The 26447-nt window shown below is 45.1% G+C and overlaps 1 protein-coding gene across 2 annotated transcripts in view; it reads left to right on the forward strand.

Annotated features, from left to right (window-relative positions):
• LOC117973525 (dedicator of cytokinesis protein 2-like) overlaps nt 1–26447 on the forward strand; it is a 428064-nt gene that overhangs the window by 93880 nt on the left and 307737 nt on the right. For both annotated transcript variants that reach the window (XM_059024351.1, XM_059024392.1), the window contains 4 exons: nt 7460–7530; nt 12945–13051; nt 15021–15148; nt 20107–20202. In XM_059024351.1, coding sequence (XP_058880334.1) covers nt 7460–7530; nt 12945–13051; nt 15021–15148; nt 20107–20202 — 402 coding nt within the window. The remainder of the gene's footprint in view (nt 1–7459; nt 7531–12944; nt 13052–15020; nt 15149–20106; nt 20203–26447) is intronic.

Consider the following 26447-nt stretch of genomic DNA (forward strand, 5'->3'; position numbering starts at 1 on the left):
TGGAGGGAGAAGTGACCATGACAGAGAGATTGAATTGTGTGTGTGTGTGTGTGTGTGTGTGTGTGTATGTGTGTGTGTGTGTGTGTGTGTGTGTGTGGAGGGAGAAGTGACCATGACAGAGATTGAATTGTGTGTGTGTGTGTGTGTGTGGAGGGAGAAGTGACCATGACAGAGAGATTGAATTGTGTGTGTGTGTGTGTGTGTGTGTGTGTGTGTGTGTGTGGAGGGAGAAGTGACCATGACAGAGATTGAATTGTGTGTGTGTGTGTGTGTGTGTGTGTGTGTGGAGGGAGAAGTGACCATGACAGAGAGATTGAATTGTGTGTGTGTGCGTGTTTGTGTGTGGAGGGAGAAGTGACCATGACAGAGAGATTGAATTGTGTGTGTGGTTGTGCGTGTGTGTGTGTGTGTGGAGGGAGAAGTGACCATGACAGAGAGATTGAATTGTGTGTGTGTGTGTGTGGAGGGAGAAGTGACCATGACAGAGAGATTGAATTGTGTGTGTGTGTGTGTGTGTGTGGAGGGAGAAGTGACCATTGACAGAGAGATTGAATTGTGTGTGTGTGCGTGTGGAGGGAGAAGTGACCATGACAGAGAGATTGAATTGTGTGTGTGGTTGTGCGTGTGTGTGTGTGTGTGGAAGGAGAAGTGACATGCACATTGAAGCTCTCCTCACAGCTCCATCAGCTCCACAGCCAGTCAGTTTCAGCCCTGGGCTACTTTGTCAGGAGTTGTAAGGAGTGAGCTAATGGAACCACAGAGTACCGCAAACACACCTGCAGAGTCTGGAATATTAATCGCAGCTTGAGAGACGAGTGCAGAGGTGAAGTTCAGCATGAATCGCAATGTAACAGTGCTCTGCAATCCTTTCTTTTATGTATTTTGATTCCATTCTGCTGTTTGTAAGCCTTAGAGATGGAGAAGGAATTTCATTGTATTGTTGTTTAATTTAGCAGCATTAGTTCTTGATTTTTCAATTAATTGCAAATACCTTCACACACCATAGCCCTATATAGATGTATACACTACAGGACAGTGATTAAACACCATTTGAATTATACGATATGATCATTTCCCAAGCATAGAAAATCACGAAGACATTTTTAGCCCAACATAGTCCCTCTACTCCTGGATACCATTTTCTCAGCTCTAACCACTAGAGCTCACTGCCTCCTGGCTCCCAGTCCTCAGCTCTAACCACTAGACCTCACTGCCTCCTGGCTCCCAGTCCTCAGCTCTAACCACTAGACCACACTGCCTCCCTCCCATTCCCTCAGTTCTAACCACACACCACACTGACTCCTAATTAGCTCAGCTCTAAAACTCTACCAGGCTCAGATGGTGCAAATAAAGACACAGATTTCGGGGGCTCCCGAGTGGCGCATCCAGTAAAGGCGCTCCTCGCAGGATGTGCCCTATAGCCTGGAGATCGCAGGTTCGAATCCAGGCTATGTCACAGCTGACCGTGACCGAGAGTTCCTAGGGGGCGGCGCACAATTGGCTGAGCACTGCCCGGGTAGGGAGGGCTTAGGTCGGCAGGGGAATCCACGGCTCACCGCGCATCAGCGACCCCTGTGGCCGATAGGGCGCCTGTGGCTCTGCAGCGGAGCCGCCAGATCTGTGTTGTCCTCCGGCACTATAGGTCTGGTAGCATTGCTGTGGATCTGCAGTGCGAAAAATGACGGCTTGGAAGGAGCACGTTTCGGAGGACGCGTGTTTCAGCCTCCGTTTCCTGAGTCGGCGGGGGGGTTCTGAAATCTCGCTTCTTGACACAAACCAAATGACTGCTCCGCCATACAGTGTAACTAACAACCTCAGGAGAAATCATTTATTGCTGCAGTATGTACCATTCATTTAACACGCTGATCCCATCTGTTGTGTTAAAAATGGCATCCATCAGTTCCTGTCCAGAGGGCAAGCAGCATCAGAGATTGCGTGACCCATCTTGCAGTGATGTTCCTTTCATTTAGACACTCTGATTCTGAATCTGAAGGAGATTTATGCACAACACTGATGCATTTGTTATTTTTCTATAATACTTCAACAGTATTGTAACAGGGGTGTTCTGTTACTGTGTGGGTATACGCTGAGAGACGAGAGAGAAACAGATGGTTTGTAGTTGAAATGTCGCTCGGGCGTCCAGGTTTTATTTAAATCACAGGCTGTTGCAGGGGTTGGTGGTCGCCACTAGGGTATTATTATTATTATTATTATTATTATTATTATTATTATTATTATTATTATTTAGCAACGCCTTTATCCAAAGCGATTTACAGAAAATTAAACAAAATATAAAAGTATCTAAATTACAGCTAAATTAAAATGCAAAACAAACACATACAATATATGCAAAATAAATATAAATACAGGAAAATACAAAAAGATATATAAATAGGAATTTACAAGTAAAGATTGAACAAGTGGGTTTTGAGACGACGGCAGAAAGCAGTAAAAGCCTGAACAGTCCTGAGGAGAACTGGTAGCTGCTTCCACCACAGGGGGACAAGGGAAGAGAAGGAGCAAGCATGGGAGGAAGGAGAGTGAAGAGAAGGATCAGCACGGGAGGAAGGAGAGGGAAGAGAAGGAAGGAGCACGGGAGGAAGGAGAGGGAAGAGAAGGATCAGCACGGGAGGAAGGAGAGTGAAGAGAAGGAGGGAGCACAGGAGGAAGGAGAGTGAAGAGAAGGAGGGAGCATGGGAGGAAGGAGAGTGAAGAGAAGGAGGGAGCACAGGAGGAAGGAGAGTGAAGAGAAGGAGCAGCACGAGAGGAAGGAGAGTGAAGATAAGGAGCAAGCACGGGATGAAGGAGTGAAGAGAAGAAGCGAGCACGGGAGGAAGGAGAGTGAAGAGAAGGAGGGAGCACGGGAGGAAGGAGAGTGAAGAGAAGGAGCAGCACGAGAGGAAGGAGAGTGAAGAGAAGGAGCAAGCACGGGAGGAATGAGAGTGAAGAGAAGGAGGGAGCACAGGAGGAAGGAGAGTGAAGAGAAGGATGGAGCATGGGAGGAAGGAGAGAGAAGAGAAGGAGCGAGCATGGGAGGAAGGAGAGTGAAGAGAAGGAGCAGCACGGGAGGAAGGAGAGTGAAGAGAAGGAGGGAGCACAGGAGGAAGGAGAGGGAAGAGAAGGAGGGAGCACGGGAGGAAGGAGAGAGAAGAGGAGGGAGCAGGGGAGGAAGGAGAGTGAAGAGAAGGAGGGAGCACGGGAGGAAGGAAAGTGAAGAGAAGGAGGGAGCACAGGAGGAAGGAGAGTGAAGAGAAGGAGGGAGCACAGGAGGAAGGAGAGTGAAGAGAAGGAGCAGCACGAGAGGAAGGAGAGTGAAGATAAGGAGCAAGCACGGGAGGAAGGAGTGAAGAGAAGAAGCGAGCACGGGAGGAAGGAGAGTGAAGAGAAGGAGGGAGCACAGGAGGAAGGAGTGTGAAGAGAAGGAGCAGCACGAGAGGAAGGAGAGTGAAGAGAAGGAGCAAGCACGGGAGGAAGGAGAGTGAAGAGAAGGAGCAGCACGAGAGGAAGGAGAGTGAAGAGAAGGAGCGAGCACGGGAGGAAGGAGAGAGAAGAGAAGGATGGAGCATGGGAGGAAGGAGAGAGAAGAGAAGGAGCAGCACGGGAGGAAGGAGAGTGAAGAGAAGGAGGGAGTACAGGAGGAAGGAGAGTGAAGAGAAGGAGGGAGCATGGGAGGAAGGAGAGTGAAGAGAAGGAGGGAGCACAGGAGGAAGGAGAGTGAAGAGAAGGAGCAGCACAAGAGGAAGGAGAGTGAAGATAAGGAGCAAGCACGGGAGGAAGGAGTGAAGAGAAGAAGCAAGCACGGGAGGAAGGAGAGTGAAGAGAAGGAGGGAGCACGGGAGGAAGGAGAGTGAAGAGAAGGAGCAGCACGAGAGGAAGGAGAGTGAAGAGAAGGAGCAAGCACGGGAGGAAGGAGAGTGAAGAGAAGGAGCAGCACGAGAGGAAGGAGAGTGAAGAGAAGGAGGGAGCACAGGAGGAAGGAGAGTGAAGAGAAGGAGCAGCACAAGAGGAAGGAGAGTGAAGATAAGGAGCAAGCACGGGAGGAAGGAGTGAAGAGAAGAAGCAAGCACGGGAGGAAGGAGAGTGAAGAGAAGGAGGGAGCACGGGAGGAAGGAGAGTGAAGAGAAGGAGCAGCACGAGAGGAAGGAGAGTGAAGAGAAGGAGCAAGCACGGGAGGAAGGAGAGTGAAGAGAAGGAGCAGCACGAGAGGAAGGAGAGTGAAGAGAAGGAGGGAGCACAGGAGGAAGGAGAGTGAAGAGAAGGAGGGAGCATGGGAGGAAGGAGAGTGAAGAGAAGGAGGGAGCACAGGAGGAAGGAGAGTGAAGAGAAGGAGCAGCACGAGAGGAAGGAGAGTGAAGATAAGGAGCAAGCACGGGAGGAAGGAGTGAAGAGAAGAAGCGAGCACGGGAGGAAGGAGAGTGAAGAGAAGGAGGGAGCACGGGAGGAAGGAGAGTGAAGAGAAGGAGCAGCACGAGAGGAAGGAGAGTGAAGAGAAGGAGGGAGCACAGGAGGAAGGAGAGTGAAGAGAAGGATGGAGCATGGGAGGAAGGAGAGAGAAGAGAAGGAGCGAGCATGGGAGGAAGGAGAGTGAAGAGAAGGAGCAGCACGGGAGGAAGGAGAGTGAAGAGAAGGAGGGAGCACAGGAGGAAGGAGAGGGAAGAGAAGGAGGGAGCACGGGAGGAAGGAGAGAGAAGAGAAGGAGGGAGCAGGGGAGGAAGGAGAGTGAAGAGAAGGAGGGAGCACGGGAGGAAGGAAAGTGAAGAGAAGGAGGGAGCACAGGAGGAAGGAGAGTGAAGAGAAGGAGGGAGCACAGGAGGAAGGAGAGTGAAGAGAAGGAGCAGCACGAGAGGAAGGAGAGTGAAGATAAGGAGCAAGCACGGGAGGAAGGAGTGAAGAGAAGAAGCGAGCATGGGAGGAAGGAGAGTGAAGAGAAGGAGGGAGCACAGGAGGAAGGAGTGTGAAGAGAAGGAGCAGCACGAGAGGAAGGAGAGTGAAGAGAAGGAGCAAGCACGGGAGGAAGGAGAGTGAAGAGAAGGAGCAGCACGAGAGGAAGGAGAGTGAAGAGAAGGAGCGAGCACGGGAGGAAGGAGAGAGAAGAGAAGGATGGAGCATGGGAGGAAGGAGAGAGAAGAGAAGGAGCGAGCATGGGAGGAAGGAGAGTGAAGAGAAGGAGCAGCACGGGAGGAAGGAGAGTGAAGAGAAGGAGGGAGCACAGGAGGAAGGAGAGGGAAGAGAAGGAGGGAGCACGGGAGGAAGGAGAGAGAAGAGAAGGAGGGAGCAGGGGAGGAAGGAGAGTGAAAAGAAGGAGCAGCACGGGAGGAAGGAGAGTGAAAGGAAGGAGCAGCACGGGAGGAAGGAGAGTGAAGAGAAGGAGCAAGCACAATATCTAATAAATATAATAAATGTCCTGTAACCCTACCGTACTGTAGTGCAATACCTTACTGTCCTGTAACCCTACCGTACTGTAGTGCAATACCTTACTGTCCTGTAACCCTACCCTACTGTAGTGCAATACCTTACTGTCCTGTAACCCTACTGTACTGTAGTGCAATACCTTACTGTCCTGTAACCCTACCCTACTGTAGTACAATACCTTACTGTCCTGTAACCCTACCCTACTGTAGTGCAATACCTTACTGTCCTGTAACCCTACCCTACTGTAGTGCAATACCTTACTGTCCTGTAACCCTACCGTACTGTAGTGCAATACCTTACTGTCCTGTAACCCTACCCTACTGTAGTACAATACCTTACTGTCCTGTAACCCTACTGTACTGTAGTGCAATACCTTACTGTCCTGTAACCCTACTGTACTGTAGTACAATACCTTACTGTCCTGTAACCCTACCCTACTGTAGTGCAATACCTTACTGTCCTGTAACCCTACCGTACTGCAGTGCAATACCTTACTGTCCTGTAACCCTACCCTACTGCAGTACAATACCTTACTGTCCTGTAACCCTACCCTACTGTAGTGCAATACCTTACTGTCCTGTAACCCTACCCTACTGCAGTACAATACCTTACTGTCCTGTAACCCTACCGTACTGTAGTGCAATACCTTACTGTCCTGTAACCCTACTGTACTGTAGTGCAATACCTTACTGTCCTGTAACCCTACTGTACTGTAGTGCAATACCTTACTGTCCTGTAACCCTACCCTACTGTAGTACAATACCTTACTGTCCTGTAACCCTACCCTACTGTAGTGCAATACCTTACTGTCCTGTAACCCTACCCTACTGTAGTGCAATACCTTACTGTCCTGTAACCCTACCCTACTGTAGTGCAATACCTTACTGTCCTGTAACCCTACCCTACTGTAGTGCAATACCTTACTGTCCTGTAACCCTACCGTACTGTAGTACAATACCTTACTGTCCTGTAACCCTACCCTACTGTAGTGCAATACCTTACTGTCCTGTAACCCTACCGTACTGTAGTGCAATACCTTACTGTCCTGTAACCCTACCCTACTGTAGTGCAATACCTTACTGTCCTGTAACCCTACCCTCCCGTACTGTAGTACAATACCTTACTGTCCTGTATCCCTACCCTACTGTAGTACAATACCTTACTGTCCTGTAACCCTACCCTACTGCAGTACAATACCTTACTGTCCTGTAACCCTACCGTACTGTAGTGCAATACCTTACTGTCCTGTAACCCTACCCTACTGTAGTGCAATACCTTACTGTCCTGTAACCCTACCGTACTGTAGTACAATACCTTACTGTCCTGTAACCCTACTGTACTGTAGTACAATACCTTACTGTCCTGTAACCCTCCCGTACTGTAGTACAATACCTTACTGTCCTGTAACCCTACCCTACTGTAGTGCAATACCTTACTGTCCTGTAACCCTACCCTACTGCAGTACAATACCTTACTGTCCTGTAACCCTACCCTACTGTAGTGCAATACCTTACTGTCCTGTAACCCTACCCTACTGTAGTGCAATACCTTACTGTCCTGTGACCCTACTGTACTGTAGTGCAATACCTTACTGTCCTGTGACCCTACCGTACTGTAGTGCAATACCTTACTGTCCTGTAACCCTACCCTACTGCAGTACAATACCTTACTGTCCTGTAACCCTACCCTACTGTAGTGCAATACCTTACTGTCCTGTAACCCTACCCTACTGTAGTGCAATACCTTACTGTCCTGTAACCCTACCCTACTGTAGTGCAATACCTTACTGTCCTGTAACCCTACCCTACTGTAGTACAATACCTTACTGTCCTGTAACCCTACCGTACTGTAGTGCAATACCTTACTGTCCTGTAACCCTACCCTACTGTAGTGCAATACCTTACTGTCCTGTAACCCTACCCTACTGTAGTGCAATACCTTACTGTCCTGTAACCCTACCGTACTGTAGTGCAATACCTTACTGTCCTGTAACCCTACCGTACTGTAGTACAATGCAGTGTAATGTTGTTCTCTTGGCTGATTGCAGGGTTACGCTCTGAGGTATGTGCCAACAATACTGCAGGATCTGGCTAGGATATTCAACCCGGCACTGCTAAGGTAAGAGCATTTCAAAAGAAATACTGTGAGCACAAAGGGGGCCTGGGCCATGCTGGTGAGAGTGTGGAAACACGACGAGTTACAAGTGCAGCAGCGGCACTGCATGAATGGTGTTAACATTCCTGCTCCTCTCTCTCACACTGTAGTGCTGTACCGGGATGAGTGTGTGTTAATATTTCTACTCCTCTCTCTCACACTGTAGTGCTGTACCGGGATGAGTGTGTGTTAATATTTCTACTCCTCTCTCTCACACTGTAGTGCTGTACCGGGATGTGTGTGTTAATATTTCTACTCCTCTCTCTCACACTGTAGTGCTGTACCGGGATGAGTGTGTTAATATTTCTACTCCTCTCTCTCACACTGTAGTGCTGTATCGGGATGTGTTTGTGTTAATATTTCTACTCCTCTCTCTCACACTGTAGTGCTGTACCGGGGTGTGTGTGTTAATATTTCTACTCCTCTCTCTCACACTGTAGTGCTGTACCGGGGTGTGTGTGTTAATATTTCTACTCCTCTCTCTCACACTGTAGTGCTGTACCAGGATGAGTGTGTGTTAATATTTCTACTCCTCTCTCTCACACTGTAGTGCTGTACCAGGATGAGTGTGTGTTAATATTTCTACTCCTCTGTCTCACACTGTAGTGCTGTACCGGGGTGTGTGTGTTAATATTTCTACTCCTCTCTCTCACACTGTAGTGCTGTACCGGGATGAGTGTGTTAATATTTCTACTCCTCTCTCTCACACTGTAGTGCTGTACCGGGATGAGTGTGTTAATATTTCTACTCCTCTCTCTCACACTGTAGTGCTGTACCGGGATGAGTGTGTGTTAATATTTCTACTCCTCTCTCTCACACTGTAGTGCTGTACCAGGATGAGTGTGTGTTAACATTCCTGCTCCTCTCTCTCACACTGTAGTGCTGTACTGGGATGTGTGATTGCATGATGTGAGAACATGAGTTATGACTAATTTTTTGCGCTAAGATATCATCGAATATTAAAACAATAATTGCAAGTGCTGCTTCAAGAGTGAGAGTGTCCCGCAGACAAGGAGAGGATGTGGGAGCAGGTGTGGCAGCGTGAGTGAGTGCAGATGGAAATGCAGGTTAAAGACGAAAAGCAGGGGCATGTTGGAATGGAACAAGCTATTGATTGGTGGACGAAACACCTTTCTGTGTTTATTTGGCAAATTCATCTCCTTCATGGATTAAACCGACATGTACCTGGAATAGGTGACTCTGCAAGGAAATACGTAGATCTCTTTGGTGTCCTTTTTCGTATCGTTCTGGAGCCACGAAGAACAGACAAGACAACACTCTTATACCAAAGAGGTAGCCCCTCACATGTAAGCTTCGGACTGCTTACAAGTCCCTCGGTTAAGTGTCTGAGTTGTAGTGCTGCACAAACCGATTATTTCATTATTCAGATTGAGCGTGCCACAAAAACCAGGTGCTGACAATCAGGTGATGGCCATTGGTGTTGATTGGACTAATTTACCATTCAAAGAGAAACCAATGAACTGCTTTTATTAGACTCTGTGGAGAACAGCAAACCACACAAATCCAAGCAGCTGCTTCTACTGTTTCCCTTGTACTGGTAAATGAGCTCAATCAACTCCAATGACCCTCACCTGTGGAGAGCCTGATCCGCATCATCACACCGTCAGTTTGTGCAGCTCTTCTGAGTTGTTTATTTCTGGAAGAAAGAGCTTTCCACTGCTGGGAATGTGGATTTCTGAGACGTTTAATGCCATCATTAATGTTTCATGTTAAAGGCCTCGTGTGTCCATTTCTAAGTAATTAGAGGGTATGAATTTACAACATGGGTTAGGCTCCGGCTCACCGCGACCCTCTATAGGATTAAGCGGTTACAGGTAATGAATGGATGAATGGAATTTACGACATAAGAACATAAGAAGAAGAAAGTTTACAAACGAGAGCAGGCCGTTCAGCCCATCTTGCTCGTTTGGTTGTTAGTAGCTTATTGATCCCAGAATCTCATCAAGCAGCTTCTTGAAGGATCCCAGGGTGTCAGCTTCAACAACATTACTGGGGAGTTGGTTCCAGACCTTCACAATTCTCTATGTAAAATAGTGCCTATCTTCTGTTCTGAATGCCCCTTTATCTAATCTCCATTTGTGACCCCTGGTCCTTGTTTCTTTTTTCAGGGGTCGTCAAAAAAGTCCCCCGTGTCAACATTGTCTATACCTTTTAGGATTTTGAATGTTTGATTCAGATCGCCGCGTAGTCTTCTTTGTTCAAGACTGAATAAATTCAATTATTTTAGCCTGTCTGCATACGACATGCCTTTTAAACCCAGGATAATTCTGGTTGCTCTTCTTTGCAATCTTTCTAGAGCAGCAATATCCTTTTTGTAACGAGGTGACCAGAACTGAACACAATATTCTAGGTGAGGTCTTACTAATGCATTGTAAAGTTTTAACATTACTTCCCTTGATTTAAATTCAACACTTCTCACAACATATCTGAGCATCGTGTTGGCCTTTTTATATAGTTTCCCCACATTGTCTAGATGAAGACATTTATGAGTCAACATAAACTCCTAGGTCTTTTTCATAGTTCCCTTCTTCAATTTCAGTATCTCCCATATGATATTCATAATGCACATTTTTATTGCCTGCATGCAATACTTTACACTTTACACATATCAAGTGAAACCAGAATCGTATCTAATTTCCCTGTTGGTCATCTTTGAATTTCTCTGAAGGTATTTTCAGAACTGTTAGTAATAGATGAAGCCACGTTTTGGGCTGGGGATGCACTAGCCTTGTGCTCTCAGATACTTGAAGGTATTTTCAGAACTGTTAGTAATAGATGAAGCCACGTTTTGGGCTGGGGATGCACTAGCCTTGTGCTCTCAGATACTTGAAGGTATTTTCAGAACTGTTAGTAATAGATGAAGCCACGTTTTGGGCTGGGGATGCACTAGCCTTGTGCTCTCAGATACTTGAAGGTATTTTCAGAACTGTTAGTAATAGATGAAGCCACGTTTTGGGCTGGGGATGCACTAGCCTTGTGCTCTCAGATACTTGAAGGTATTTTCAGAACTGTTAGTAATAGATGAAGCCACGTTTTGGGCTGGGGATGCACTAGCCTTGTGCTCTCAGATACTTGAAGGTATTTTCAGAACTGTTAGTAATAGATGAAGCCACGTTTTGGGCTGGGGATGCACTAGCCTTGTGCTCTCAGATACTTGAAGGTATTTTCAGAACTGTTAGTAATAGATGAAGCCACGTTTTGGGCTGGGGATGCACTAGCCTTGTGCTCTCAGATACTTGAAGGTATTTTCAGAACTGTTAGTAATAGATGAAGCCACGTTTTGGGCTGGGGATGCACTAGCCTTGTGCTCTCAGATACTTGAAGGTATTTTCAGAACTGTTAGTAATAGATGAAGCCACGTTTTGGGCTGGGGATGCACTAGCCTTGTGCTCTCAGATACTTGAAGGTATTTTCAGAACTGTTAGTAATAGATGAAGCCACGTTTTGGGCTGGGGATGCACTAGCCTTGTGCTCTCAGATACTTGAAGGTATTTTCAGAACTGTTAGTAATAGATGAAGCCACGTTTTGGGCTGGGGATGCACTAGCCTTGTGCTCTCAGATACTTGAAGGTATTTTCAGAACTGTTAGTAATAGATGAAGCCACGTTTTGGGCTGGGGATGCACTAGCCTTGTGCTCTCAGATACTTGAAGGTATTCCTGAAGAGTTTCTTAACTCCGCCTCACACAGAAAGGCTCCTCTGTTTCTCTGAGTAAACTGATGGGCAGTACAGGCTGTTTGATGCTTCATTAAGAAAGTAAGCAAGGGAAATTAAAAAGAAAACCTTATAGGTTTACTTCTCATGACTGCAAAAAGTGTCTCTTTACACTGCTGAATTATCTTCTAAACGGTATATTGCTGTCCTGGGCTCAGCAGTGCAGGCAGCAAAGCCTTGATTTCATCCCCTGGCTTTATCGATTTGTTGAGTCAGAAAATGACATCCCTCGTTTCTTTAAACCACGTCCAAAACAGAGGACTATGATTGGATATTTAAGGAACATCATGGACATTGTTTCCAGATATAACATTTAGTATAAGAAGTATTAAGTGTTGCTTTGAATGTGTAAAACAGCACATATTATTTTGTTAGATATTCAGCGGACTGATTGCATTTTTAAAGTAATTGTAGCTAACAATCATTTCATATCTTACCTGTTATGCAATGTTGTATTTTCCATTTAAAACACTAAATCAAGTTAAAGAAAATTCTCAGTTTCTGTGCCTTATTGTGCAACAGTTAACTGAAAGCCTGGCTTGCAGGCAGATATTTCTTTTACCTGTGGTTGAAAATGATACGGTTATACATTCTATTAACATTGAACTTCTGAAATTGAATGTCACAAAATTACCACACTGAGTGAAAGTCAAATGACAAAGAAACATGAAAAAGGTCTGATGATTACTGATAAGTATATAACCATCACTGAGAATGAACGCTGTCCTCATTCAAGACACTGCTGCAAATGTACAAACAAGCCTTTTCTTTGCATTGTGTGTTGGGATTGAATTGAATAGAAGTTTGATGCTTTTTGCAAATTAGGCACTCACACAGTGTTGACAAAACGAGCATTACCATAACAATAAGACCATCAATAACTGACATGGCAATTTTAGGTCCTTCTTTTAAAGGTCCCAACTCTAGCAATATCTGGAACCATGTAACTTTTTTAAATGGACTGTTTTTCTATTCTATTCTACCATGAACTGTTACATATGTCAGCAGTTAAATCCATGCAATCAATTTAACTGCAGTTGTGTGTCTGAGTTGCGTGGTTAAAAAATAACATCAGCAGAATAGGGCTAATATTGAATGACTTTGTTTTCATTAACTCCCAGTGGGTTGTCTTCCTAGCCTGCAGTGTCACCCGCGGTCAGATGTTTTAATTGCAGCTGGGAAGCCATCTTGAATTAAAAGCTGAATGCTTTCCCTGCACACCCCTGCTCTTTGCCTGACCCCTGACAGACTTTTGTAAATATTAAACACTTCATTGAAGACACTGAGAAAGATGGTTGTCGATAGTTTGTCATTTCATTTATTACGTTTCTTTTAGTATTTCTAACCCTAACCAAAACTTCAAGCGCAGTACAGAGGCCAGGACAGGGGACACTGCTGGAAATTAAGTGGAGACAGACTTTGGACAGAGGGTAGGAGACACTGCTTCACACAGAGAGTGGTGAGGGTATGGAATGGGTGACCGAGGGTTAAACAGCCATGCTGTTGATGCTGAATCACTGAGATCCTTTAAAACCTGACTTGATAACATTTTGTGATCAATCAGACAATAGGAAACAGAGAAGGACTGATGGACTGACTGGCCTCCTCTCATTGGTGAACTTCTTTATGTTTCTTCTTGTCAGTAACCTGCTGAAGGACTTCATCCTGAGCCTGCCTCCGGACAGACTGGAGAAACAGAAGCTGCAGTCTCTCACAGCCATGGTCAACAGCCAGATCTTCCACAGGCCAGGTGAGGCAGGGCAGGGGTGGAAAATCAATTCACAATGTGAGTGCTTCTCCATAGACTCCAGCGTAAACAAACCAAGCAGACCAGTGATCTGTGCAGGGTCCCATTAGTAATTACAATAGACACAGTGCAGGGTCCCATTAGTAATTACAATAGACACTGTGCAGGGTCCCATTAGTAATTACAATAGACACTGTGCAGGGTCCCATTAGTAATTACAATAGACACTGTGCAGGGTCTCATTAGTAATTACAATAGTGGTCGGCAGCTAATGATTTATTGACAAATTGGCTGTCGACCGCGCATATCAGAAATCCTGTGCAGAATGTGGTCGAGGGGTAAACTAGGTAATTGTTAGCCACTTAATCCCGCAACCACGATATAAAAAACGAGCAGCTTCAGCTGACCGGGGTCGGGGTTGTTCAGAGGTGGAACTGAAAGAAAAGAGAGAACTAAACATATCAATAGAATTGCTACTCCTGCTGGATTTCCACCAGCACGGTACTTGTTTTGTTTAATTGTTGTGTCTGTTTTGGCCACCGTGCCGTTTTTGTTTTGTGTCAGTCTTTTGTTTTGTTTATGTATTTTCTTTACACATAAAGCATGAAGAGCGTGTTTGCGATCACCCTGCAGTACTTGTTGCCTGTATTTCCTGCTCATCCTGTCCACAGTGTTTTAGGTACAGCCCTCTGTAAAGAAGCCATTTAAGTGCCTATAGACTCTCCACGTTGTCGTGACACGGACACTGACACCTATTATACTTCACAAGACACATGCAGGTACACACACACACACACATGCAGGTACACACACACACACACACACACACACACACGCACACAGGTACAGACACAGACACACACACACACACACACACATATGCAGGTACACACACACACACGCAGGTACAGACACACACACACACAGGTACAGACACACACACATGCAGGTACACACACACACACACGCACACACACACAGGTAGAGACACACATGCATACACACACGCACGCAAGCATACACACATACCCACACACACATCCATAATTACAGTGCTTGTTTTCCAATCTGTTTACCTCACTGGTTTGTGATCTGTAATAAACTCTTCCTAATTAAAGCAGTTAGTTGCAGTAATGAGGGAAGATGGGCAGCTTTGCCTGACACTGCCAAATGAACAGATGTTCTCAGTATTTGTTTTATTAACAAACTTCAGCTCTCAAGCTGACAGCCTGGGAAGAAGGCTGGAGAGTCTGAATAAGGAGCGCTGTGTGAGACAGTGTGGTTTGGAGTGAAGGGACTGGGAGGCAGTGTAGCCTAGTGGTTAAAGGCAAGGGACTGGAAAGCAGTGTGGTCTAGTGGTTAGAGCTGAGGGACTGTGAGGGAGGCAGTGTGGTTTAGTGGTTAGAGCTGAGCGACTGGGAGGCAGTGTGGTTTAGTGTTTAGAGCTGAGCGACTGGGAGGCAGTCACTCTTATCATGTAAGAGCAGGAACCATTGGAAGCTACTCAGTTATTACCATGTTAGAGAATTGCTTGCTGCGTGTAACAAAGTGTAATGTAACAAAGTTTAGCTACTGTGTGGTTAATGTTAATTACAATGAGCCTCCTCCTAGTGGTTGATGAGTTAATAATACTGACATCAGCAGTATTATTAATAATACTGACATCTTACCTCTCGAGGCAGTGCTTGCTGTTTATGTTGAATGGTAAGACGTTAGCCTTTGAACCAAAGGGTTTGCAGTTTGAGTCCAGTCCTTGCCTTTCCATTCAGTTCAATGTACTGAGGTACAGATTCATTCCAACACGTATCAAATGCTTCTTATATATAGAAACACAAGGCTGACGTTGTTTTAGAACAGAACACATCCGAAAGCACAGGGATTGGGTCGGCACAATGGAAACGTCAAGGTCACGAAGGTCCTCAGCTGGCAGAGCTGGCCACGTGTGTCATCCCCTTTGTGTTGTTGTCTTCAGAGTGCAGAGACGCCCTGCTGCCCATGATGATTGAGGAGCTGAAGATGCTAATATTGAACTGGTCAGAGGAAGAGACCTGCATTGAGCTGCTGAGCAACATCCTGGAGGTTCTGCACAGGCCTGACATGGTGGGTGTGCACTGCAATGCTGCAACACTGTCTAACAATGCCCTTAGGAAAGGTTATACTCAGCAGATACCATAGTGTTCCATGCTTTACCACACCTCTCTGGCTTTACAATGCTTATCTTAGCTCACCATGTCTTCACTGGGATTTATTACACTTTGCTTTTACCATGGTAAACTTTCATAAGGGTGAACCCTGTCAGTGAGATTAGGGAGGCTAAAAGCTTATAGAACAGCACAGCACAAAGCAAGCACCAGTCAGTGGTATCGTGCACCACACAACATAACACAGTGCAAACCTATACAACACATCGTTATGCAATTTGATAGTGCAAATGCAATTCAGCTGGGTGCAATACTATATAGCACAGTTCAAAGTAAGTGTGTAAGTCATACTGGGGTAGATGGAGCAAGTCCTGAAGAGAGGCTCTCCACTATCCTCTGAGCCAGTCGCACTCTTTATATTGTGTTTAAGGTGAATTTGTGAGACCTCAGGTAGGTTTGGTACATGAGAAAGAGAACCCCTCAATGTTCCCTATCAGACAGCCTCTCAGACTCCATGCAGTGCTGTGGATAGGACAGCTCCCTATCGGACAGCCTCTCAGACTCAGTGCAGTGCTGTGGATAGGACAGCTCCCTGTCGGACAGCCTCTCAGACTTTGTGCAGTGCTGTGGATAGGACAGCTCCCTATCGGACAGCCTCTCAGACTCTGTGCAGTGCTGTGGATAGGACAGCTCTCTATCAGACAGCCTCTCAGACTCCGTGCAGTGCTGTGGATAGGACAGCTCCCTGTCGGACAGCCTCTCAGACTCCGTGCAGTGCTGTGGATAGGACAGCTCCCTATCAGACAGCCTCTCAGACTCTGTGCAGTGCTGTGGATAGGACAGCTCCCTATCGGACAGCCTCTCAGGCTCCGTGCAGTGCTGTGGATAGGACAGCTCCCTATCGGACAGCCTCTCAGACTCTGTGCAGTGCTGTGGATAGGACAGCTCCCTATCGGACAGCCTCTCAGGCTCTGTGCAGTGCTGTGGATAGGACAGCTCCCTATCGGACAGCCTCTCAGACTCTGTGCAGTGCTGTGGATAGGACAGCTCCCTATCAGACAGCCTCTCAGACTCCGTGCAGTGCTGTGGATAGGACAGCTCTCTATCGGACAGCCTCTCAGACTCTGTGCAGTGCTGTGGATAGGACAGCTCCCTATCAGACAGCCTCTCAGACTCTGTGCAGTGCTGTGGATAGGACAGCTCCCTATCGGACAGCCTCTCAGGCTCCGTGCAGTGCTGTGGATAGGACAGCTCCCTATCGGACAGCCTCTCAGACTCTGTGCAGTGCTGTGGATAGGACAGCTCCCTATCAGACAGCCTCTCAGACTCTGTGCAGTGCTGTGGATAGGACAGCTCCCTATCAGACAGCCTCTCAGACTCTGTGCAGTGCTGTGGATAGGACAGCTCTCTATCGGACAGCCTCTCAGACTCTGTGCAGTGCTGTGGATAGGACAGCTCCCTATCAGACAGCCTCTCAGACTCTGTGCAGTGCTGTGGATAGGACAGCTCCCTATCGGACAGCCTCTCAGGCTCTGTGCAGTGCTGTGGATAGGACAGCTCCCTATCAGACAGCCTCTCAGACTCCGTGCAGTGCTGTGGATAGGACAGCTCTCTATCGGACAGCCTCTCAGACTCTGTGCAGTGCTGTGGATAGGACAGCTCCCTATCAGACAGCCTCTCAGACTCTGTGCAGTGTTCCCTGGAACAGTTTCCTGTGTGATTCAATAGTGCAATCAGCAGCACTTTCACTTTAATTAATCTCACACACTGCAGAACGAAAAGAAAATGAAGTAATAAATGAAACGTAAAAAGATCCGAACTGAAACTGCACATTTGAATTTCCCTGGCACAGCCGGAGGTAAATGATTTTACAGCAACAGAGTGACTGAGCTCTTCACTGTTTTAGTGGGGTGATCAACCTGGAACCGTCCCAGCTGGAATGGTACTGTATGTCTACAGTCGCATCTCCATCTCAAAAGAGCAGAACTGACCCGCTGTGAGAGATTCTCGTTTTGAATAGGGGCCTACACCTGAACTGAAACTGCTTAAGTATAATTTAGTATGCAGGGATGGAAATAAGACTCCCAATGCATAGCAGCTTGATCCATTCCTGGTTTTACTCAGAGCTTAATATGACACACCTGAGCCTGTTACCTGTACAATGTGGCGAATATATATAATGTGGAAGGACACAGCCATTTTACCTGTGGAAGTAATTTATCACAAATAATTTTATTTAGTATTAACTTTGACTTAGCGTACCAGCTTTCTAATCATATAGTATAAACTGACAAAACTGACAAATAATCTCGAGGGAGAGTTATAAGACACGTCTCCTTCCCGTGAGCACCCTGAGAAAATGGTAGCAACAATAAATAAAGAAACCCACCAGTGCATACGTGTCGTTCTTAGTAGATGCATAGTGATTTCACCCCAGTATACATATGAATAATAACATCACAATGAAAGAGGTGTAAAAAGAGAATCATCTGCTCCTGCACTGAATGGGTTAATCAGCATCATCTATGGACAGATTTGAAGTGAGTCATTACACGCTGAATAAACTTGCACTTGGGATGAAGAAAGCCATTTGAATTTCAGAATTCAACTTGATGTCTACGATCTCACAACAGGCTCTCCCGCTCTTGTGTGTTATTGCTTCATTAGGAAAGGCTACCCAAGTGTGAAGCACCCCTCAATCTAACAGCCATCTGTCACCCAATCAAACCTCTCAATCAGGCAGTCAGAAACTTGAAGGGGTGCTGCCTGAGGTCCCTCTCGAGACGCAAGTGCAGCAGCTGTGCTTGTTTCTGAGATCATAACTCAGCGTGTGGGTTTATTTACTTATTTCTATATTTTTATTATAACAGAAATGAAGTGATTGAAGTCTGATCCCATGTGGGAAACTGAGCCCAGAAACAAAGCCTGTTCCTTTCAGACTTGCAAACTCTTTTCATTAATGAATTCGATTGAACAAAATAAAGTTTTGAAAAAGAACCTCCAGCATTTTTCTCAGCTTTTAGCCCAGTACTTCCTAAATAACTTGGAGTTTTGCCTACCTGATCACAGCAGTAGGCTGCTGCTCTGCAGTAGTTTTTTGTGGACGCGTGACGTATTGGAAACGTCGCGCATGTTGTAAGACACGGCTGAGTGTGAAAGGTCATCCGAGCAGCAGACAGGAGGTGAGCACACAAACAAAAAGAAATGGGTTTGAAGCACCAAAGCACACTTTTATTCACACAAAAAAGAACGTGATTCAACAAACAACAGTGTTCTGCGTTTTAAACAAATAAGAACATAAGAACAAACGAAAGGAGGCCATTCAGCCCATAATTGTTTGGTTGCTTTGACCTGTACAAGCTGCTGCCTCCACTCCTCCCTCTCTGCAACAAGGGCCGATTGCAGCCTTTCATACACCTACTGTCCACATGGATTCGTTTCATTAACTAACTGGCCAGTGCTCAGTGATCTTATCTGCAGAGGCCATCAGTAATGCTGCTATTATCACAATCATTGTAGTTATAAACCCCTGACTGCAAAACAAACATTCCACAGCACCAACACCGTCCATACAGCCTGCATACTGACAGACCAGGTGAAAGAAACCCGATAGAACAGACGGCACACCTTGATGTACGCAGGGCCGGCATGGTGCTGCCACTGCTTTCGTCTTTGACATCCTGGACCTGCGTCTGTCCTGGAGCTGAAGTAGTTAAAATCAGCATCTGTGACAAAGTGAGAAAGAATCTAAGCTGTAAATCTCCCTCCCAACCAGAAAGGGTGCTGTGTAAGGTGAGTGGCATGCTTCCCCGTAGACTGGTAGGCAGAAACCGGAACTCAGCCATCTTGGCAAAGGCACGTAGCAGCACGCACACGAAACGAATCCCTTGTGATTGGCTACGGGGCAGGCAGCGATTAGAGAAACCAGGGTGCAGGGACGAGTTGGGCAGTACAAAGGGGACGCAGCTATGTGAGTACGGCCCCTTGCGCTGAGACGTAGCTGCCAGCCGGAGCGTGTGCGTGTGCGTGTGCGTGCGCGTGTTTGTTTTCTCTATCTGCAGAAGACTGAGGAGGAGATCCATAGCTGCAGCCACAGAGCCAGCTGATTGATAATCGCAAACCTCCCTGCACAGCACAGTGCAGCACGGACACCTGCCCACTTCCACTCAAGATAGGGAGCACAGTTTCGTGCTCCGAGGATCATGGTAAAGGAGTGTCGTTTTGTTGGGGACTGCAGCCCGCGATGTTTGGCTTCCCCGATGCCATTGCTGGTCATTTCTTTTTGTATCTGTTCAGAACTTTAATTAAACACAGTCGTTTTTGAAAGAATACAGTGTGTTTGCTTGTTGTTTATTATCACACCACTCACCAGCCTGTCACAGCATCTTGACATATAGGAGGACCAATGGTAAATGTATTCTAGTCTATATCTAAAAAAAATAGTAATATATTGAGGGTATATCAATTATGTATCAAGATAATATCTGTAAAATATATAACAATATGCTGTATTATTCTGAATGTAAAAGCAAACTGTTCTCGAGGCTTTAACATCTGAATTATTGAAAACCTGCTTTGATGGATTAATAAAAATGTATCTCCATGAAACTTCTAGACACTAGCAAAAGAAACCAAATAATAGTGAAAAAAGGGTTATGAAAATCTAACTTTAATCAATCAATCAAAATGGGCTTTAATAAAGCAAAAATGTTTCTTCAAATTGTTCTCATTACCTTCATGGTCCTTCTGTTAGGGTTAGGGTTAGGGCCTGTTGATTCCCTTTCTTCCCTGAGGTCACATAGCACTGCTCAACTGGTGATTCCTGTAAGCTGGTTAAAATGGGCTGAGTCTTTGGGGCATGAAGAGTGGGGTATAAGAGGACATTTGTCTTGTTTTTTATTGTACTGTCTCATTCAGGGGGAGGTGCGTGGACACATTCAGCTGATCCTGAAAAAGCTGCTTCAAACCGTCAACCAGCGCGTGATGATCCTGGGCCAGGAGCACGAGCTGAGCGTGAGTCACCCCGGGGTCCTGCCTCTTTCTATCTCTCTGCGCTGGGAACCAGGCTCTCAAACCAGCCCCTGGTGTCTGTACAGCTCTGCTGCAGTGTCTGCAGGTTTCTTCTGAGGCACCGCTGCCTTGTCATGGCAGTGTAGAGGTTAATACCAAGCTGGGAAGCTGATAGCTCTGTCTCATAGGACTGCTGCAGGAATGAATTGTTAGATTATTCATATTGAGCTCTCCACAGAAATCAGATGAGGGGCATTGGTGTTGATTGGGCTAATTTACAATTGAAAGTGAAACAAGTGAACAAGCAGCTGCTTCGATTTATGATGACTGCTGCTTTTCTTGCTCTGTGTGGAGAACAGCAGTTCGCACAAATTGAAGCAGCTGTTTCTTCACTTGTTTCCCCTGGAATGGTAAATGAGCCCGATCAACACCAGTGCCCCTCGTCTGTAGAGAGCTCAATCCCAGTAATGAAATAAGCGGTTTGTGCAGCTCTACTTTAAACACTTGTTCATAAAACAATATTTGCATTACAATTCGATTCACTAAAGATATTTGCTGTGAGTCTTTTAAATAAATGTCTCTTTCCACTTAACCAAGACTATCCCAGCCTGAACCAGAGCGGTCCAAAGCGAATGCCTCTAAATGCAAAGAGGGTCCTTGTGGATAATTCAGTTCTGATGGGATCACTGCACGGGAGTATAGCTGAAATGTTGCTGCTGGTTTGGGCAGGAGGTATTTAGCTTTGTGGTGTTGATACCACTTGAACTGGCATGCTTCCCAGTATGAGTAAATGGCGTTGGTGTCCCGGGTTTGAATGAACAGAGCGATTTGCTTGTTTTATTTGCCAGACATATGTTTGTGTACTGTGTGTGTATATATATATTCTTTCATGTATTTATTTTTTAACTTCGAGATGTGGATTTCTTCTTGCATTTGATCAGTCTGTTTTACACAGTTCTGATGTTGAGGGCTCTGTATATATTTACATACAGGACAAAGCTACCTTGGGTTTCTGGGCAAACGTGTTTTCGAGGCATGCCAAGCTGCAGAAACACATGAAAGAGGTTTATCAAGCACCTCTGTACTGTTCAGATTATGCATTCAGTCCACGGTCTCTCTCTTTGTTCTAACGGGGGTAGCTTTTAAAATGTAAAATTAAGTGGCCCATCCTTTGCCTTGAATGCGTACTGTGTAACCGATATTCAATGGTACTATTGTGATATTGGTCATGCCATCCACTTTGATCAATCTAGTACCACTGCAGGTGATACAGGTACACTTGTTTCCCTAGCTTCAGTGAATCCTGAGTTTTTACATTTCCGTTTATCCTGTTTTACCTGAAAACACATGGAGGGTTTCTCGCAGTGGAGTAAATGTTTAGCTGTAGCTGCTTTTATAGAAATCTGCTGCAGACTTTTGAGAAATGGTGTCCACAACGAAAACAAAGCAATACGTTATCATGAGTGTAGTTTAGGGCTGTCTTTGAACAGAGTTTCAGAGCATGGCAAGCACTTTAAACTACTTGTGGTTTACATGTTGTGGATTCTGTAAGGGGAAAGCATTGTCTACAGAAATGGTAAACAGGTTTACATGTTGTGGATTCTGTAAGGGGAAAGCATTGTCTACAGAAATGGTAAACAGGTTTACATGTTGTGGATTCTGTAAGGGGAAAGCATTGTCTACAGAAATGGTAAACAGGTTTACATGTTGTGGATTCTGTAAGGGGAACGCATTGTCTACAGAAATGGTAAACAGGTTTACATGTTGTGGATTCTGTAAGGGGAACGCATTGTCTACAGAAATGGTAAACAGGTTTACATGTTGTGGATTCTGTAAGGGGAACGCATTGTCTACAGAAATGGTAAACAGTCTTTCCTTTTTGACAGTGAGGTATCGAGACATGTTTGGAGGCCCTAAACTTTCAACCCAGTGTTTTCCAAATGGAGATGTTTAATGAATGAATGAACTCAGCTTTGCAAAAAGAGAACCCGTTACTGTCTATCTCTTTAAATGCAATAGTTTCAGTGTTTTGTTATGGAAATAAGTAATAGAACAGTTATATACAGTAAGGGCATACCCATCACTGGAGCTCTGTTCCTGTGCTATGCTTAAAGTCTGCTGTCTTGAGTGCAGCTATCTTTCTTTAGAGGCCTGCAGTGTTAAAACAAATAAACATTGTAGAGATTGCGTAAGTTCATCCCAGGGAAAGAACTTCAGGGCACGCTAAACTGTTTCAAATACTATTCCATGGATGTGACCTGCTTTTCTCTGAGATGCTGACCTTCTTGTGCAGGGATTTCACTGCAGACAGAGGTAAGTTTTGTTTCCATTTCATTGCTTGTTTTTTTGTGTTTTTTGTATCCTGTAACGCTGTGTGAAACCCGACCTAGTCCTTCCATAACACTGCCAATCAGATGCACATTCATCAGCTTGTGATTGTATTTATTGTTTTTCTTGTGATACAGTGACCAGAGTGAAAGTGCAGTACAGTGTAGGTGCCCATGAGAAGCATGGTAAAGCAATCCGAAGCATTAAAACAGCATGCAAGGAAATGCGTAGTTAAGCATTTGTCATCCACTGTCCCCGATGGCGAAGCATGGCTAACCATTGTAGTGGCAGCATGGTTATTAATCATTATCATAACAGAGATATGTAGGAGAGCGCTGACACATCTTATAAAGAATCATTATACCAGCAAGCAAAGAAATGCATGGAAAGCATTGTCGTGTGTGTGGAGATTTATACCAGCAAGCAAAGAAATGCATGGAAAGCATTGTCGTGTGTGTGGAGATTTATACCAGCATGTAAAGAAATGCATGGAAAGCATTGTCGTGTGTGTGGAGATTTATACCAGCAAGCAAAGAAATGCATGGAAAGCATTGTCGTGTGTGTGGACATTTATACCAGCAAGCAAAGAAATGCATGGAAAGCATTGTCGTGTGTGTGGAGATTTATACCAGCAAGCAAAGAAATGCATGGAAAGCATTGTCGTGTGTGGAGATTTATACCAGCATGCAAAGAAATGCAAGGAAAGCATTGTCGTGTGTGTGGAGATTTGGTAAAGCATCCCCCCCCCCCCCCCCCCCCACCCCCCAACAACTATTCCAGTACTTCAATAATCTAACAATAATTTCTTTTATGAGTGCTTCTATTGGGATTTTAATAAACTATTTCAAGAATTTCATCAATTCCAATAGCAAGGCCATTCTCTGTATTTTGCACAGCTTGCACCTCTAGTACATCTCTAGAACTCCAATAACACAAACATGGTTTTAAAGATATTTACACTAATCAGGATTTTCATAACATATTCTATTTTGTGATGCTTCAGTTTGGTTTTGGAAGAAATTTAACATAGAAGAAATTGAATTGCTGTTAGACGCTTTTTTTATTTTGTCATTCAATTCTTAATCAGCATACAGTAAGTTTTAATAATGCAAATGCAGTTTCTGCATATGGATATATTGCATTGCCTTTCTTTTAATTTGTCAAAGCAAGGAAACCAATTAAAATGCTGGTGTAAAACACATTTCAATAAATCTAGCTGGCTTTCCTTTGCACACGTGACTGAACGGGGTTTTGATTGTTTGATTTAACAAGAGGCTCGTTTTCAGAAAGGGGGTTTTCATTGGTGTGCAATTGCAAATTAAAGTGGAACCCTAAACCCTATAGGATTCCACAGCAGTGATCAATATACAGTAGCATGTAGTAAACTGTAGTGTTTTAGCTGGTGCTGTCGAATACTATAGTATTAAAAAAAAGATTACTATTGAAAAAATGTGTTATTGAATTCATTCCTGAGGGGTTTAGAGCCTTAAACAGAACAAACCTCATAAATAGCTTCTATCTGCAGCATATATAGCACAGGTATAAATCACCTATCTGCCTCTCCCCGGGGCACTGAGAATTGGCTCAAGGTGAAATACAGTAACTAGAACAGGTCCCCAGGACTTGAATACTGTCTGCCTCGCTTTGACTTTTACATTGCTTTACATGTGTCAGTCATGGTAAAGTCTGAAAGTGAAACAGGCAGGACCTCCAGCATAAGTCATATAGAGCAGCATGCAAAGTTTTTAGAGCAGTGAGTGTTTGATTTCTGTAGCGCTCCTCAGAGCTCTCAGAAACACTCAGAACTCAAGAAAGACACAAACAGAGAGAGTGTACAGTATGTAAAAGAGTTGAGGCTGGGAGCAACCTCACCCTGCAAGCAAGCGTCTCAACCACAGCACAAAACAGACAGTGCTGCTTCTTACACACACAGTTGTGCCAGTCAATAACAGGCAACCGTGCTGCTATGAGTTTGATCCAGTCCAGGCTAATGCCCCAGTTCCTCTTTACCTCCTGCAGTGTGAGGTTCAACAGAAGTGGCCAAAATGTATTATTTGTAAATCCAGCCCTAAGCAATTGAACTGATTGTGTGCAAATGGAGATCGTGTTTTACTTTAGAATTGCTGAGGGCATAGTGAAGCCTAAAACGACTGAAAAAAAGAAATCCCCATCAAATTCTTCCAACAAAAAGATCAGAGATGCTAACAGTAATCAGAACAGGAGAGACCAAACAGAAAGACTAATATTCATATCTAAAGGATTGCCATGGTAACAGATATAGTTCGTTTCAACCTGGGAGGTTCTGCTACGGATTCATCGTACCATTTTGTAAAAACGCTGACCGTGCAGAAACAGACCAGGATAATGATCATTTCACTTGACAGGGAAAAGCTCTTGTGCACAGCATGGAGGGGTTGGGATCGTCTTGCTGTTTTGTAATTGAATAATTAGGACGAAAGCAAAATGCTGTGATAACCCTTACGAAAAGCAATTTTCTTTTTAGTTAATTCAATTAACCCGGCTGTACGCAGCCAATGGGTCCTTCCTCAGACAAAACAGGGCTAGTATATTCAGAGATATTCAGAGAACGTTTAAGGAGATATTGCATTCTTTTGTTACTTGGTTCATCTTGGGTCCCTTGATTACTCCGAAAGTCTGAACAAATGCTGTAATTTACCAAAGCATTACGAACCCCAGACCTCAATCCAATTAAGCGTATTTGAGATGAATGTGAACAATCCTATGCCTCAGTTGTGTGAATTATTAATGATTAAATGGATTAACACCCCTCAAGACACTTTGCAGCACCTTGTGATCGATGCCTGTGAGGAGGGCAGGCTTTGAGTAGCATCCCTCAAGGCATTTTCCAGCACCTTGTGATCGATGCCTGTGAGGAGGGCAGGCTTTGAGTAGCATCCCTCAAGGCATTTTCCAGCACCTTGTGATCGATGCCTGTGAGCAGGGCAGGCTTTGAGTAGCATCCCTCAAGGCATTTTCCAGCACCTTGTGATAGATGCCTGTGAGGAGGGCAGGCTTTGAGTAACATCCCTCAAGGCATTTTCCAGCACCTTGTGATCGATGCCTGTGAGCAGGGCAGGCTTTGAGTAGCATCCCTCAAGGCATTTTCCAGCACCTTGTGATCGATGCCTGTGAGCAGGGCAGGCTTTGGTCCAGCCTGATCGGAGGTGCAGTCTTGCTCCATTCTTGCTTTGCTTCATCCCTCAATCTAAAAATTGCTCTGCAGTTTCTGCTCTTTTTTTGGGGTGGGGGGTTCTCGTGAGTCCTGGAGACCTGGACTAGCTACCTTCTAACTTGAGTTTTGGGAACTAGGTTTTCGATAGAATTGTCTCCAGTGTTTTAGAAATATGCAGTGTAGCTCAGTTGTACAGCAAGGAGAGTGCATGCGTGATACACTGTTAAACTCTACTGCTGTATCCTAATGGACAGGTTTGGGCTCGCACAGGATCACTAGCCACCTCTCTCTCTCTCTCTCTCTCTCTCTCTCTCTCTCTCTCTCTCTCTCTCTCTGCAGTTCCACACAGCTGCTCCAGTGTAATGCCTGGCTTCACTTTGAGCCTGAGAAGAAGCAGACTGAGTACCTGCTGGCCTGTGAACTGACTAGGGCCCAGCCTGTGGTTCGAGTTGGCAGCCTGTAACAAATCTAGGAAAGTAGTGTTGAACCCCAGCGGTCTGACACTACTATAGGAAACGTTTTACTTTTTTTTACAAAAAAAATTAAAATTAAATCAACGATGTTCTGTTACTATTACTGTAATTTCACTGACAGTAATATCACCTATAAATAAGGCAGGGGAGGTTAGATAGATTTTCTTCATACTTAGGGTTTGCATTAGAGATTTACAAAGGAGAGGAGCACTGCCTTCAGTACTTGTACCTATTCCTGGTACTGATGGTACGAG

Source organism: Acipenser ruthenus, chromosome 1 (genome assembly GCF_902713425.1).
Source record: "Acipenser ruthenus chromosome 1, fAciRut3.2 maternal haplotype, whole genome shotgun sequence".
Classification (NCBI taxonomy): Eukaryota; Metazoa; Chordata; class Actinopteri; order Acipenseriformes; family Acipenseridae; genus Acipenser; species Acipenser ruthenus.